The sequence below is a fragment of the Sarcophilus harrisii genome, chromosome 1, assembly GCF_902635505.1.
Source record: "Sarcophilus harrisii chromosome 1, mSarHar1.11, whole genome shotgun sequence".
Lineage (NCBI taxonomy): Eukaryota > Metazoa > Chordata > Mammalia > Dasyuromorphia > Dasyuridae > Sarcophilus > Sarcophilus harrisii.
The window spans coordinates 344,548,532-344,562,600 of record NC_045426.1 but is presented as its reverse complement, the minus strand read 5'-3'; the positions used below and the strand labels follow the sequence as shown (position 1 = coordinate 344,562,600).

Sequence of the window (14,069 nt, the reverse complement as noted above, 5' to 3'; positions counted from 1 at the left end):
TCCCTATATTTATGCCCACCTGCATTTTTGATTTCCTTCACAAGCTAATTGTACAATATTTCAGAGTCTGATTCTTTTTGTACAGCAAAATAACGGTTTGGTCATGTATACTTATTGTGTATCTAATTTATATTTTAATGTATTTAACATCTACTGGTCATCCTGCCATCTGGGGGAGGGGGTGGGGGGGTAAGAGGTGAAAAATTGGAACAAGAGGTTTGGCAATTGTTAATGCTGTAAAGTTACCCATGCATATATCCTGTAAATAAAAGGCTATTAAATAAAAAAAAAAAATTGGAGATCTCAGCCTGATAGTCAGTTCAAACTGCTCCCCAGCCCCCAGGCCAAGACTTACCCATAAAACAGGGGTCTGTTAATCCATCTAAGCCAAATTCCTAATGAGGAGCTTTGCCCACTAAGAAAGTTTCCCTCTTAGTAAACAATAAAATTCCTTTTTTTTTTTTTTTTTTTTTTTGCCACAAACAGATTTTGGGTTTATGAATTCTTTCCCATCAGACCTGCGTCTCTTACCAGAAGGGGGGTTTCCCACCCCAATTCTCACACCTCTTCACTACCACTAACCTCATCAACCTCAGGTATTCACTCACTGTGAGGCCCTGTTTTACCCTTTTAACCCTCAGTTTCCTCACCTGTAAAAGAGCTGGAGAAGGAAATGGCAAACCACCGTAAGCATATTTGCAAAGGAAATAACAAATGGGGTCATGGAGAGTTGGACATAACTGAAACAGCATAAAAACAAAGGAGTGAAAATCAATATCCAACAAGACACAAGGGTAGTTATAATGTCCTCTCTGATTCTAACATTTGAGAAGACATGCAGTGCCCAACAGGACATATATTCTATTAATAATTGTGATTATTTAAGAATGAAATAAAAATGTTGAGGTTGGGAAGGGGGATCCCAAAAGTCTGGGGTCATAGACCAGTGTTGTAAGGTGTCTAAAAACAATTTGCAGGGCAAAGTTTATTGCAATTTTAACGCAATTACAAATAGACTGAAATTCTAAGAGAATTCAGCAGAAAAATAGGAGCAAGGAGTCACATTTATCCAGCTTTCAATCATTGACATGCTAATTCTACAACTCAGAATTGCTCTGTGGAATTTGGTTCTCACTGACTAACAGAGACCAACTGTCTCAGCAATTTGGTCCCTGGGATTATCCTGAGACCAGAAACTATCTGACAGTCAGCAATGAATTGAGAAGTGATCTATTCAAAATCAGACAGATTGTTGTTCTTAGACTGGGAGTATAAGAACTCCCTAAGGCAGACCCCAAAACCAGAAGATTTAGGATTACTGATTTTTTGTTAGAACAGAAGCCTCCCTCCCTCTAAAATCAGGGGACCACAAAATCATATTACATCAAAAATATACTTTTTTCTTTCAATTAATTTTTCACATGGTAATTAAATTGTCAAATCATAAACACTTATTGTTTCTATCTAGCTACTTAATAAATGGAATCATCATATTCCATTTTGGTCTGTGGGGAGGATAAAAAATTACTAAGACACTATCCAGTGAACTGAAAAAGTCTGGGAACCTCCAGGATACCTATCTGTTATCTTTTGATCTTATTATATGACTGACCCGCACCTTTTCCCCAAAGTGTATATTGCATATTACTTTTATCATTTCTTGACATTATTAGAATGGACATGTTATGAGCACTATTATGGGCATTTCTTTTTTTTATTGGTATATAGCTTTTTATTTACAAGATATATGCATGGGTAATTTTTCAGCATTGACAAGTGCAAAACCTTTTGTTCCAATTTTTCCCCTCCTTCCCCTCAATCCCTCCCCCAGATGGCAGATAAACCAATACATGTTGAATATATTAAAGTATATGTTAAATACACTATATGTATACATATACAGTTATTTTGCTGCACAGGAAGAATCAGACTTTGAAATAATGTACAATTAACCTGTGAAGGAAATAAAAACTCCAAGCGGACAAAAACAGAGGGATTGGGAATTCTATGTAGTGGTTCACACTCATTACTATTATGGACATTTCTATACTACAATATAGTAGAATGCTGTTCAAGAAATAATGACGTTTGTCCTAAACCTGTTTGATCCTACACAAAATCCAATCCAATCCAATGAACATTTAGTAAGGGTTTGGTAATTTTAAGAATTGGGACTGGAAATACAAAGACAAATTATAATGCATTTCCAGCCTTCAAGGAGTTTACATTCTACAGGAGAATACAACAAATAAACAGAAAGAACACCAAAGTAGGAGCCAAAAGACCATTTCTGTGCCTTACTACTTGTGGGAATTCAGAAAGTCACTGAATCTCTTTAGCCTTCACTTTCATCATCTCAAAAATGGACAAGGTTTTTGGTTCTAACTCTGTGATACTACAATGGACCAAGGGTTTCATCAATTAGATTTCATGAAGTTCATGAACTTGAATAGGAAGGGGGAAATAAATCTTTTAATTAAATATAATTGGTTTCCCTTTCAATCCTATGTATTTTATTTTATGAAATTAAAAATGTGATTCTCAGAAGGGGGACATTTTTGCCAGACCAATAAAGGGAATCTGTGAAACAAAGAAAAAAACTTGAAACCTGAGATAAGTTTGTGGTGGTGCTAGTGGGCAGAACTGTATGACTTACTCCTAAACCTTTCAAAGGCATTAGGGTTATTGTTCATAGACTTATAAGTTTAAACCTAGACTTTAGAGGGTATCTCATAAAATCATCTTACTATATAAATAAGGAAATTAAAATCCGGGAGGGTTAATTGTCCAAGACATGGTAAATATAATCCTGTATTTTAATCCAGTTCTTTGATTGTAACTCCAGCAACTACCACACTTTAGTCTCTGTTGCCAGATGACAAATTTTCTTGCTGTCATGAGATTGCTGTTCCTAATTTGCTTAAAATATTTACACACAAATGTCTGCAGAGAGCCAGAAGGTGTTGAGAACTGTGGAGTGACTTGCTAGAATAACAAATATTCCCCACAAAGCAAAAGCTTTTGACAATAATTTGGCATTAAAAAACTTTTCTAGGCTCTTTCTGTTTACATTCTAGAAAAGTGAATTGCCTGAAGATTGACTTCTGGATAATTTCAGAATTATGTTAACATTTTTATTATTATTATCATCACTATCATGATCATGATCATTTTGTTCATTGTTATTACTGCCCTTCACTCTCTTGGCCTTTTGGAACTGCCACTAGTACTAACTAATAAGAAGATAAGTACTTTGTTATAGCTCCTCTTTAAGGTACTGAACCTTGGAAGTCTAAGGAGGTGAAGTGTTTTCTCTGTTTCATATAGTGACCTGGACACAGAACCCAGGAGTCTAAAGCACAGTCCTTTTATCTGGCTCTTATTTCATATACCTTCTTGGGTCCCAACTATTATTTGCATTTTTAAGTTCAACTCAGCAAACAATTACCAAGCTCTCAATGAAATTAGAACACTATTCTATAGTAAAGCTTCTTAACCTTTGGTTCCTGATCCCATATGAGGTTGAGGAACTGAATGTGGAAACTGCAAAATTATGATTTATTATTAATAAATATTTTATTTTTATACCAAATTTATATATATACTCAGAGGCATGTAAAAATTTCTTAGGCAAAAAGGGATCACAAGTGGAAAAAAGTTTAAGAAGCCCTGTTTTAGAACAAAAAATAGATATAAAGATTAGATGTTACAATCCCTGTCCTCTTGAACCTTACAACCTACTAGAGGGATATGACCCATAGTCAAATAACTACAATGCAAATGATGCTGTTTGAGTGATCTAGATTCCTGGTGGTCTAGATTAGTGGTTATAAGAAAGTTGTTAAAAATCCCCTTTAAATCGGCTGCAGGTTTTAGGAGTGAAAGAATTCACTCATTCCCGAAATATTAATTGCAAAATGAAAGTTTATTATTAGATAGAAATCAGTTTAACCAGAGATCGACTTCTATGTAGCAGATCTATGGAAAATAGAGTTTTGCACTGAGAATTCAGTTCTCAGTGGACAGAAAGTACTGGAAGCAAAGTGAGCTACCAAGATGCATCTGCAAAAATTTTAGGTGATGGAAGCTATTATATTGGGTGTCTTGGTGGGGGCTGGGACAACCAGAGCAGATCAGAACCAGTGGGAGCTGGGAAAGCCCAACTTGGCTCAGATCCAGTGGGGGCTGGGACAAGCCCAGATCTATTGGAATTCAAAGGGATGCTTTTTGAGCAGGATTTGTAATTGAATCAAAGGCCTTGCATCCAGGAAAGACAACTTGTCTAGGGAGGATATGCCTTAGTCAGGAGGGCCTGGGAATCTGAAAAGAATCACAGATCAATAGGAAATACAGTTTCTTAAAGGGACCCCAACCAGCTTCACAAAGACAGAGCTGCTGAGTACCTAAGAGAAGTATAGACCGAGGAGTCTGTCAAGTTTCATGGAGGGGGTGACATTTGAGTTGGTGTTTTAAAAAACAATGCCAAGATTTCAAATGTGGGAGATTATGTTTATGGTATATGAAACTTTTGATATTTATTATCTTTAACTTATTCTCTTTCTTACCTCATGTAACAGCCCTTCTGGCAAGGCTTGGTCTGGCTGTCTTAAAAAAGGAGGAAAGAAGAAAGAGAGTTCCCTTCTCACTCCTACCCCTACCAGAATTTTTTAAGGCTCTCTTGAAGGAGAGGAAAAGGGATCCCTTGTGAGGGGAGGGATATGATTCGATTTCTTCCCTTTTCTTTGGCCCCACAGAGAGTTAGAGAATAGTCCTGATACAAGGCGACATTAACATCTATAGATCCATTCCTCAAACTTAAGCTTTCAGGGGATATTCTGCAAAGTGAAAGCTAAAGGGATGAGCTATGAGGTTTAAGATTGTCTTTATGATGGGTGATTGATTATTCAGGCTGCTAGAGTGCTAACAGAGATTAATAGGTATTTCTTACCTCATCCTTATCTTTCTCCAGAGGAGTTTATATCCATATCCTTTTATTCTGTTGAAGATTGTATTAGCTTGTTCTTCTCATAAAAATCTGTAACTCGGTTCTTTGCATTTCTTTGTGTCACATTGTTGGAGTCATGGGAGCACAGACAGTTCTGGGAAGCCACTGAGGATAGAGGAGCCAAGCCCGCAGGTCATTGTTACAGAGTTTTCAATTTTTAGCTGCAGAAATAATCACAAGCCAGTGTGCATTTCCTAACCACATTCTCAAGTGCATATTTACTACAAACTTGGGACCTTTTAAGTCTGCCCATCAGACCACAAGCCTGTGTAGCAGCCCCCAGGTTACACTCTCACAGCACAATCAGTTACTAAGGTCTGTTGAGTCTATCTTTGCAATATTTTTCAATCTGTTTTCTGTTCCCTATTGCCACTGAAATCACTTTACTACAGACCTTTATTACCAATTAAGTCAGTGGCTTATTGCAAACAGCTTCCCAAGGAAGCCTCCATGCCTTCTTATCGCTAACTTATCCATAATTCCTTGCAGACTATCTTCCACTTGCATGTGAGGCTACATACTGATGACACATCATGAAAAGACTGCAGGATATGGAGACAAGAAATGTTTGCATCTCAACTCTGACACTTACTAGCTATGCGGCAATGACCAAGCCCCTTCTCTGAGTGACTTCCTTTGTCCTAAAAAGAGACTTCTTTTTATTTTCTTTTTTTTCCATATCCTTTTCTTAAAACGGAGATGGGGAAAATTATAGTACTTGTACTACTAACCTTACAAGATTGTTTGAGGAAATATGATAGAAGCATCGACTGTTATTATTATTTTTATGCACCACTCTAGTCATGTCACTTCTCTGCTTAGAAATCTTCATTGATACTATCTAAAAAGCATATGTTACACTCTTTTGTATGACATTCAAGGCCCTCTATATTCTGATAGTAACCTTACCTTTCCAGCCCTGTTAATATTGCTGCCTATCATTTAAGTTATACTCTAGTCAAAGTGAAGTACTTTCTGTCACTCTGATAAAATTACTTTCTATCACTCCTTCATTTTTGTGCTTTTGCCTATGCATGTTCCTAGAGATGACTTCCCTTCCTTTTTACTCAGCTTTCTATCATTCAAAGCTCATCTTCACTGCAATTGTAAGAACCATAAAAATAATACCATAACATCTGTTTTCATGGAATTAAGGAGAGAGTGAGTAGTTAGGAAGCAGAGGAACTGAATAAAAACAACTTTTTTTTTTTTCAAATTTGTAACTTAGAAAAGCATGGAAAGATGTGTGAATCAGTTACTTCATAAAGTAGAAAGTAGAGCAAAAACAGATACAATATGTTCACTATTAATGATGAAAAATCCCAGAATGACACTAAATTGAGTATGAGTAGACAAGGGCTTACATCCAGGCCAATTATTTACCAAGGAAAGAATTTGCCTGTTTTAAACTTTATGGGGAATGTTAGAGTCTGCAGATTCCATTTGTTTAAAGGAAAATCACTGATTTCCTTTAAGGTAGCATGAAGAATTCAACTCTTAGCCAGAATTTGAGAATAAAAAGAATAAGAAAAACAGGCCAGAAATGAGGAGGTGGGTGGAGAGTAGTGTAGAATGAGATATATAAAACAGATTCCTATTCAGACTCCTCTCTTGGGCTCATCCAAATACTACTAGAGAGACTGCAGAAATTGAATCCCCCTCACCCTTTTTTTTTTTTTTTTTTTTAAAGAATGGGCTGCTGGGAGGCTAAATGTATGTCTCTTTTCTTGGTTCTTATAACTTTCTATCTACAGGGAACCTATTTGCAGAAAGCTGATGAATCAAGACAAAGAAAACCATTTTTCGAGAGACTCAGAAGACTAGAAGAACAGGTAAATATACATAGTTCATTAGGGGCGATTCTTTTTTTTTTATTATTTTTATTTTTTTACTACACCCAGAGAGGTACCCCTTGTAATCAAAAAAGAAGTTCAATAAAACTTACCAACACATTGAACATAACAATATATGCAATGTTCCATATCCTTAGTGCCTTGTCTCAGTAAATGGAAGAGGTATATTTTTTTCCCTCATCTTTTTTTCAGGCACAAGCTTGATAATTATAACTCAGTTTCTGGTTGTTTTACTCTTTACATTCCCATTGTTGGAGTCATCTTATATACCATTTACTGTATCTATTGACTTCATTTTATATTAGTTTATTTGTCCTCCCAAGCTTCTCTGAATTCTTCATCATCTTGGTGTTTTTTATGACACAGTAATATTTTATTACTTTCATGTACCACAGTGATCAGTCATCTCTCAATTAATGGGAATCTAATCTGTTTCCAGTCATTTGCTTCCATAAAAGATGTTTCTATGAATATTTTGATGTATATGGAACATTTCTTTCTGTCTTTGATCTCCTTGATAAGATATCTCTGGGTTAAAGAACATAGATATTGTAGTCACTATTGGGATATTATGAAAGCTTAAGAACAACAAACAACATCATAAACTATCCCAAGTGAAAAGTTTTCTTTAAAAACACAGATGGTATGGGAAGTTCACTAGACCTTTAAACAAATTGGTCCACACTCTTGATACCACAAATGGGTAAGAACTGTGTTTGTTGTTTGCAGTTCCGGAGATTTCAAGAGGTGACCCTAACGCGTCTCCAGGGGATTGCAAAAAACTATAATGTTTCCTATAACATCAACACCAGATTTCAAAACCTGACAGATGAGCATCATACCCTAGCTATGTCTGTCAGTGAAACTCAGGCAGCGGTGCAAATGGATCTGAACCACTTGAAGGCCTGGATGAAGAAGATTCAGAGACGATCCAGGAAGGCAGACTCTAAGCTCCTGGCCTTTGAAAGATCCTTAAATGAGAAGAGTAAGCAGAGCTCCCAGGAGAAAATGAAACAGCAGGAGCAGAGTACTCTCCTTGCCAGTCTCACTGGGACCATCACACAGGATGTTAGTACCCTTCAGAAAAGCCAAATCTATATGCAGACAGAAATCAAGGCTCTACAGAACGTGACTCAGCTGCAAGGGGCCAGACTGAATGCCGTAGCAGAGCAGCTGCAGAGAGCTTTGCAACAAGCAGCCTTCTCCCCCAGCCCAGTCACCTCTTCTCCACTCTTGCCTCAGCCTTGGAAGGAGAAGCAGCAGCCAGGCCAGCAGCTGCTCCACGCCAAGCACAGGCACAGGAAAAAGCTGCATCAGGACAGGTTGGAGCTAGGAACCGGAACAGAAACCCAGAAATTGTTTCAGGATTTGGGGAGACCACCTCTGGAAGAGAAAGAACCAAACACACAATCTGTCAGACAGACACCTCCCAGTATAGATGAGGTACTGAAGGAGCCAAAGCAACCCCAGGCTTCCCAAAAGACAGGAGAAAGTGAGTAACCGTATTCATTCTTTTTTTTCTCATGTATATTAAGACATGCTTCAAGGCTCAACTCATGAGCCATCCTATGAGAAATATCAGTAGAAAGACATAACACTTTATTCCAGGAAAGGTGTAACGACATATATTTGTATTTATTATTTATATTTATGTACATATATGTATATATATCCATATATATATATATATATATATATATATATATATATAGTGTGTCATTTTATGAAGGTGAATCCTTGAGAAAAAGCTTTGTTTCATTTTGTCTGTGTATTCTTATGACTTGCTTTTTGGTTGGAATGAATATTGAATCAAAGGTGTGAGTATGGTGCCATTTACTCCAGATTTTGGTCCATATCTTTCATAACTAATTAAGCTTTATAGAGGAACCTCCTAGTCAAGGGCAAGAGTCCTGACTCTGCCAACTGGGATGCTATTCTCTTTCCATACAATGCATGCCCATTTTCTGCCCACAAAAATCCAGTAAGAAGTAGTCAAAGCTGCTTCTCTGTGACCACATCCTCAAAATCAGACCACAGTTTCCTAGGTTCTAAGTGGCATGAAACTCTTTAGCTATTTTTGTCCACAGATACTCCCTTGTCCTTGCCAGGGTTATTTCTCCACTTCTTCCTGAAAAGAAAATGCAGATATCCTGCACATGCCTAGGATATGTCTTTATTTCCTGGAATGCCTTGAGACCTTTAGAAAAAATTTGGAGTTTTTGCCTATTATTTCTGATCTTCCAAGTAATAAAAGGATTTCTCTATTTTCTGCTATCCCTTTCAAACAATGTAATGTGGACAGGTTTGGAGACGAAAATGGGAGTATGGGCACAGAGACATGTTTTCCACCAATGGCCCCTGCTCCAAGATAATGAATAGTCTCAGCTGGAATTCGGATGCCTGCTGGCCATCTAAGTCAGTTTGATGTGGGGGGTATCTGCCCCAGTAACCAATTGCTTCATCTCTCCCTGTTCACCCCTCCTGGAAGAAAGTGCAGGGACAATCTATCGATGTTTCTGGTGATTCATTTATAGTAGTATCCCCGTTACTTGTATATGTTACTTCTGCCTTTCCTTGTCAGAGTCCTAGCCAGTTGGTCTGGGGAAAAAAACAACTGAAATTTAATTCAATTTAATAAACATTTAAGATAAGCTTACACTGTGCAAGCACAGCGTAACTGTATTAGGGAAAAGTGAAAGTACTAGGGAAAGTGTAAAGTGAAAAATAACACAAATCCCTTATGTCAAGAAACTCACTCTCTAGTAGGGGCTAAGACTTAGCCATGAAATAAGCACAATACAAGTTAAAACATAATGAGAGAGCCAGTGAAAGCATGGCATGGAGAACAAAGGGCAGTTCTTGAAATCATGAAAAACTGGGTTCTGGTAATATCTCTTACAGCAACTAATCACAGCGTTCCAGTCACTGCTCTAAGACTATAACTGACTCTCTATGTCACTAAAGTTAGACTTCTAAGCACACAAAAGCATGGTTCTTAACCAAAACAAACCAGAAAGGTAGAATAATGTAGTGAAAGGAGCATAGGAACCAGCATTATAGGAACTTGACTTGGATTACTGGTCCTGACAAGAATCAGTCATGTTGTGTTACTCTGGGTTAGTCACTTTATACTTTTCCTAAACTATAATTAGAGTAAGGGGAGGGGACTTTGAGATTCCTTCTAGCTCAGAGTCTTCCAATCCTAGATCTAAAGTGCAGGAAAGAATAGAATCAGGTGTGTGTGGGGGGAAATTACCCCTGATTGGGGGATCAGGTAGGAGCTCATGGAAAAGGTAGTCCCTGAACTGTACCTTGAAAGAAGCAAAGAGAGGGAGTCTGTTCCAGACTTGGGAGACCACATATAAAGGCATGGAAAGCAATTGTGACCAACCTGGTTTGACTAGAATATGAAATAAGTAAAGGAAGATTACTACGCAATAAGATTGGGAGAGTCATATGAAATGAATTTAGAAATCATGGAGGATCTTGAATGCCCAAATTAGGAAAATGTTTTAATTTATGGATAATCTTTGGGGAGGGGAAAGGGGATAAATGGTACCCAAGTCCTGATACGATGATTCCTTTATCTCCAGTTTGCAATGTAGGGTCCATGCTTGTTTTCCCCAACACTTCTACTGAGAATGTGGTCATCTTCAGTCCAGGTTTCCTCACTGGGCTCCGGGAGCTATCTATCTGTACTTGGGTCCGGACCTCCTCCAGCTACCTGGGTACCCTACTTTCCTATGCCACTGAAGAAAATGACAACAAGTTGGTGCTGCACGGTAAAGACACCCTGGTTTATGGCACTATCCACTTTGTGATAGGAGACCCAGCCTTCAGGGAACTGCCAGTGGAACTGCTTCTGGACAGCAGGTGGCACCATATGTGTGTGATTTGGTCTTCCATCCAAGGGAAATACTGGTTCTATGTGGACAGGAGGCTGGTGGCCACTGGCTCCAGGTTCAGGGAGGGCTATGAAATCCCTCCTGGAGGAATCCTGGTGTTGGGACAGGAGCAAGATACCATGGGCGGAGGTTTTGACAGCTCTGAATCCTTTGTGGGAAGCCTGGCAGGCCTGACTGTGTGGGACCGGGCCCTGTCACCAGGTGAGGTCTCAAGCATCACCACTGGAAAGGTACTGCCGAGGAGTGTGCTCTTGACCTTGGCCAATGCCTCCTCATTGGAAGGATCCGTGAAGAAGGTCATTTGTGCTTGCCTGGAGCACTGCTCATAAGCCAACACCAGCAAACGACCAGGCTTTCCTCTATCTTATAGCTTTCCCACCCCCATGCTAATTCAAAAAGCATCTCTCTGTTATCTCATTTAATTTTCATAATAACCCTGTGAGATAGGTACTGCAATTTTACATATGAAGATCTGAAGCTTGGAGAGATTCCCTTGCAACTTGCAAAAGTTCCTCATCTGTATATGTGTGTAATGTCCTTTATTATCCCTCATTACTTACAAGGATCAAATATGCAATCTGAAAAAAGAAAAAAAAAAGAACTTTTTTTTTTCCTTTGATGTTTTGATAAATAGTAAAGAAGCTGGAGTTGTTAAACTATCTCCAGTAAAACTCAGAACTAATTTATTTGTTGCTGTGGAAACTCTTACTGCTTTCAATACATAATTAGTAATTGACTCTTTTATATACTTGTTTTCAGTTTTCATTTCAACAAAGAACCACTGTAATTAAAGTTATCAGAATAAAATCTCTGAGCAATGAGAAAAAAAAAGATAAAATATGCTGATGTTATACAATACTATACATATACTTTATACATTTCTGAGTTTCTAAACTTTTTCTATGTTATTTGATGGTCAAGTGTCATCTGTAGCTTCTTGAAAATTAAAAAAAAATCTGATTTAATTTCTTATGCTGGCCCTTGATATATTGAAACTACTGAAGAAAGTCATGATGTAGAAGAGAGAACTATATAATTCAAACTACAATCTGAAGACTTTATCCATCACTCTGAATTTTTAAAAAAATTAGTTAATTTGTTCATTAGATAATAGTAGTCTATGTCCCAAGAGAGGCTCAAAGGCCTGATCCACAGACAGTCCTATCTCAATCGAATGTGAGCTCTACTGAAATAAGGACTATTCCCCCCCCCCCCTTTCTATTCCTAGCCTAAATATAATGTTTAGTACGTAGCAGGCACTTAATAAATGCTTACTGAATCAAATTTAATTGTAAAGAAATTTGTATTATTCAAGAGACTTCAAATTCTGATTGAAACAAAAGGAATATAGTTGTCAACAGTCATACTGGAGTTTGACTTAGGAAAAATGCTGCTTGAGTGATTTCATGACAAAATGGTCAATGTCCTGATGTTTTCCACACAAAGTGATCCTGCTACTGCCTAGGATTAATAGCTCATGGCCCCATTTCATCCAGGGACAAGGAGTTTCTCTCAATGTTAGGAAAGAAGGAAGGAAAAAGGAAGGGAAGGAAAGGAGGGAGGGAGAAAGGGAGGAAGTGGAAAGGATGAAAGGGAGGAAGGGAGGGAAGGAAGAAAGGAAAGGAGGTAAGAAGAAGGGAAGGGAAGAGAAAGGGAGGAAGGAAGGAGGAAACAAAAGATGGATAAAAATTATTCTAGTTCCAGTTGCCTAATGTCGTCCCCCATGTCTTCCACACACAGAGGTTCCCTCCTTGAACACTCAGTGGTGAAGGTCATGTGACCTTGGGACAGGGCATTTATCCTACCTGGATCTCAGTTTGCTTAAGTGTAAAATGCAAGAGTTAGACTAGATAGGCTCTAAGATCCCTTAATTCTCTAGATCTATGAGCCTATGACCCAAGGAAGTTGCCTTGCATACTTGCTTTTTGTTTCATTGTTGTGTGATTAATATCTTTTTATCTTTTGACAAGAATGTATTTGATTAACTGATTTTTAGGAACCTCCAGGGCTTTTCCCTATGTTTCCGTCTTAGATAAAGGCCCATTCTCCCATAAATGTTAATGAGTTGCCCTGCTTAGCTTCCATGTGGGTCCCATTTGTTAATGAGTCAAGATCAGAGAGAAGTATTTTAAGGCTGGAAATAGCTAGTGAGAGCATAAGAACATGATTAAGTCATTTAATCATCACATGCTCCTGCTTTTCCCCTTCTTTCCACAGCTTTCTCACACTGTGATGAACTGTAGCTTCTCAAACATTTTCATTCTCCAATTCTTCTGAAGTCTTTTTGTCTCACATCGCCTTTCCACCAAAATAAAACATCCAATAGGATTTCCATGCTGTTGAAAAGGTGAGAACAATGATAACATCTTTCCACGATAATTCAATTAGGATAGGCACTTAATGGGACCAGTGAAGATTACTCAGAAGACAAAGATAGAGTGGGTCAGAGACTTCAGGGTTAAGTTTCAAGAAGTCACACCATCCCTTTTCTCAGAGGACTCTAGGGAAGAAAAGGTCAAACCCTAGGTTTAAGCTTCAGGAAGTAGACAGTATTGTTGACCATTGGTCAATGGTTACTTCCTTTTCAATCCATCTAATGAATTTAAAAATCAGTAGGAAGAGGGGGTGTATCTATGTCTTTTCTGCTATATAATACATTTTCTACTTCTGCCATGCGCCACACACCATGCTGGACTGGCCAGGTGTTGTGCTTGGAACGTTTCTTGCAAGGACTGAATAAATACTTTCTCTTTGTATCTGGAGATGTCTCAGAGTAGTCAATTTGGGTAAGAGGGGTTTAGCATCCCATCCCACACACATTTGAAAAGGGAATGCAAAATATGACTGGGTCACCATCCTCAAGGAGCTTACAATCTGACTGAGAGGTTTTCTCACATGAAACAATTGAGGAATAATATTAGTATACAAATCAGTTCTAGATGTGTTCTTCCACATAATAAGGACAATCAGGAAAGGTAAGATCATTATCATTGGGCATCTGTTAGAAGTAGAAGAAGAACTTGAGATGAGTCCTGAAAGTTCGTCTTTTCTTTTTTAGTTGTAACTCATTCCTGAAATGATCTAGTTCTACACTGAGACTGATGTGTTATAGACCAGATGATATTACTCATTGGCAGAATTATATTTAGATAAAGAAGCAGCTGAGGAGCTATTGTATTTCTTGGGGAGAACATAGTTAATTAACCATCTTTTTTTTTTTTTTTTAAGTTTTATTGTTCCCTTTTGTTCTTATAGCAGAGTCTTTTTCTTTTAACCAACCTGTTCACCCCAATCATTGAACTTTTT

At 38.0% G+C, this 14,069-nt stretch overlaps 1 protein-coding gene across 1 annotated transcript; it reads left to right on the top strand.

Annotated features, from left to right (window-relative positions):
• Positions 1-6,696: 6,696 nt before the first annotated feature.
• On the top strand, positions 6,697-12,292 carry PTX4 (pentraxin 4). Its single transcript, XM_012543255.2, has 3 exons — positions 6,697-6,837; positions 7,588-8,350; positions 10,452-12,292. The coding sequence occupies exons 1-3, from the start codon at positions 6,697-6,699 to the stop codon at positions 11,090-11,092; spliced, it is 1,545 nt and encodes a 514-aa protein (XP_012398709.1). The 3' UTR covers positions 11,093-12,292.
• The last annotated feature ends 1,777 nt before the right edge of the window (positions 12,293-14,069 follow it).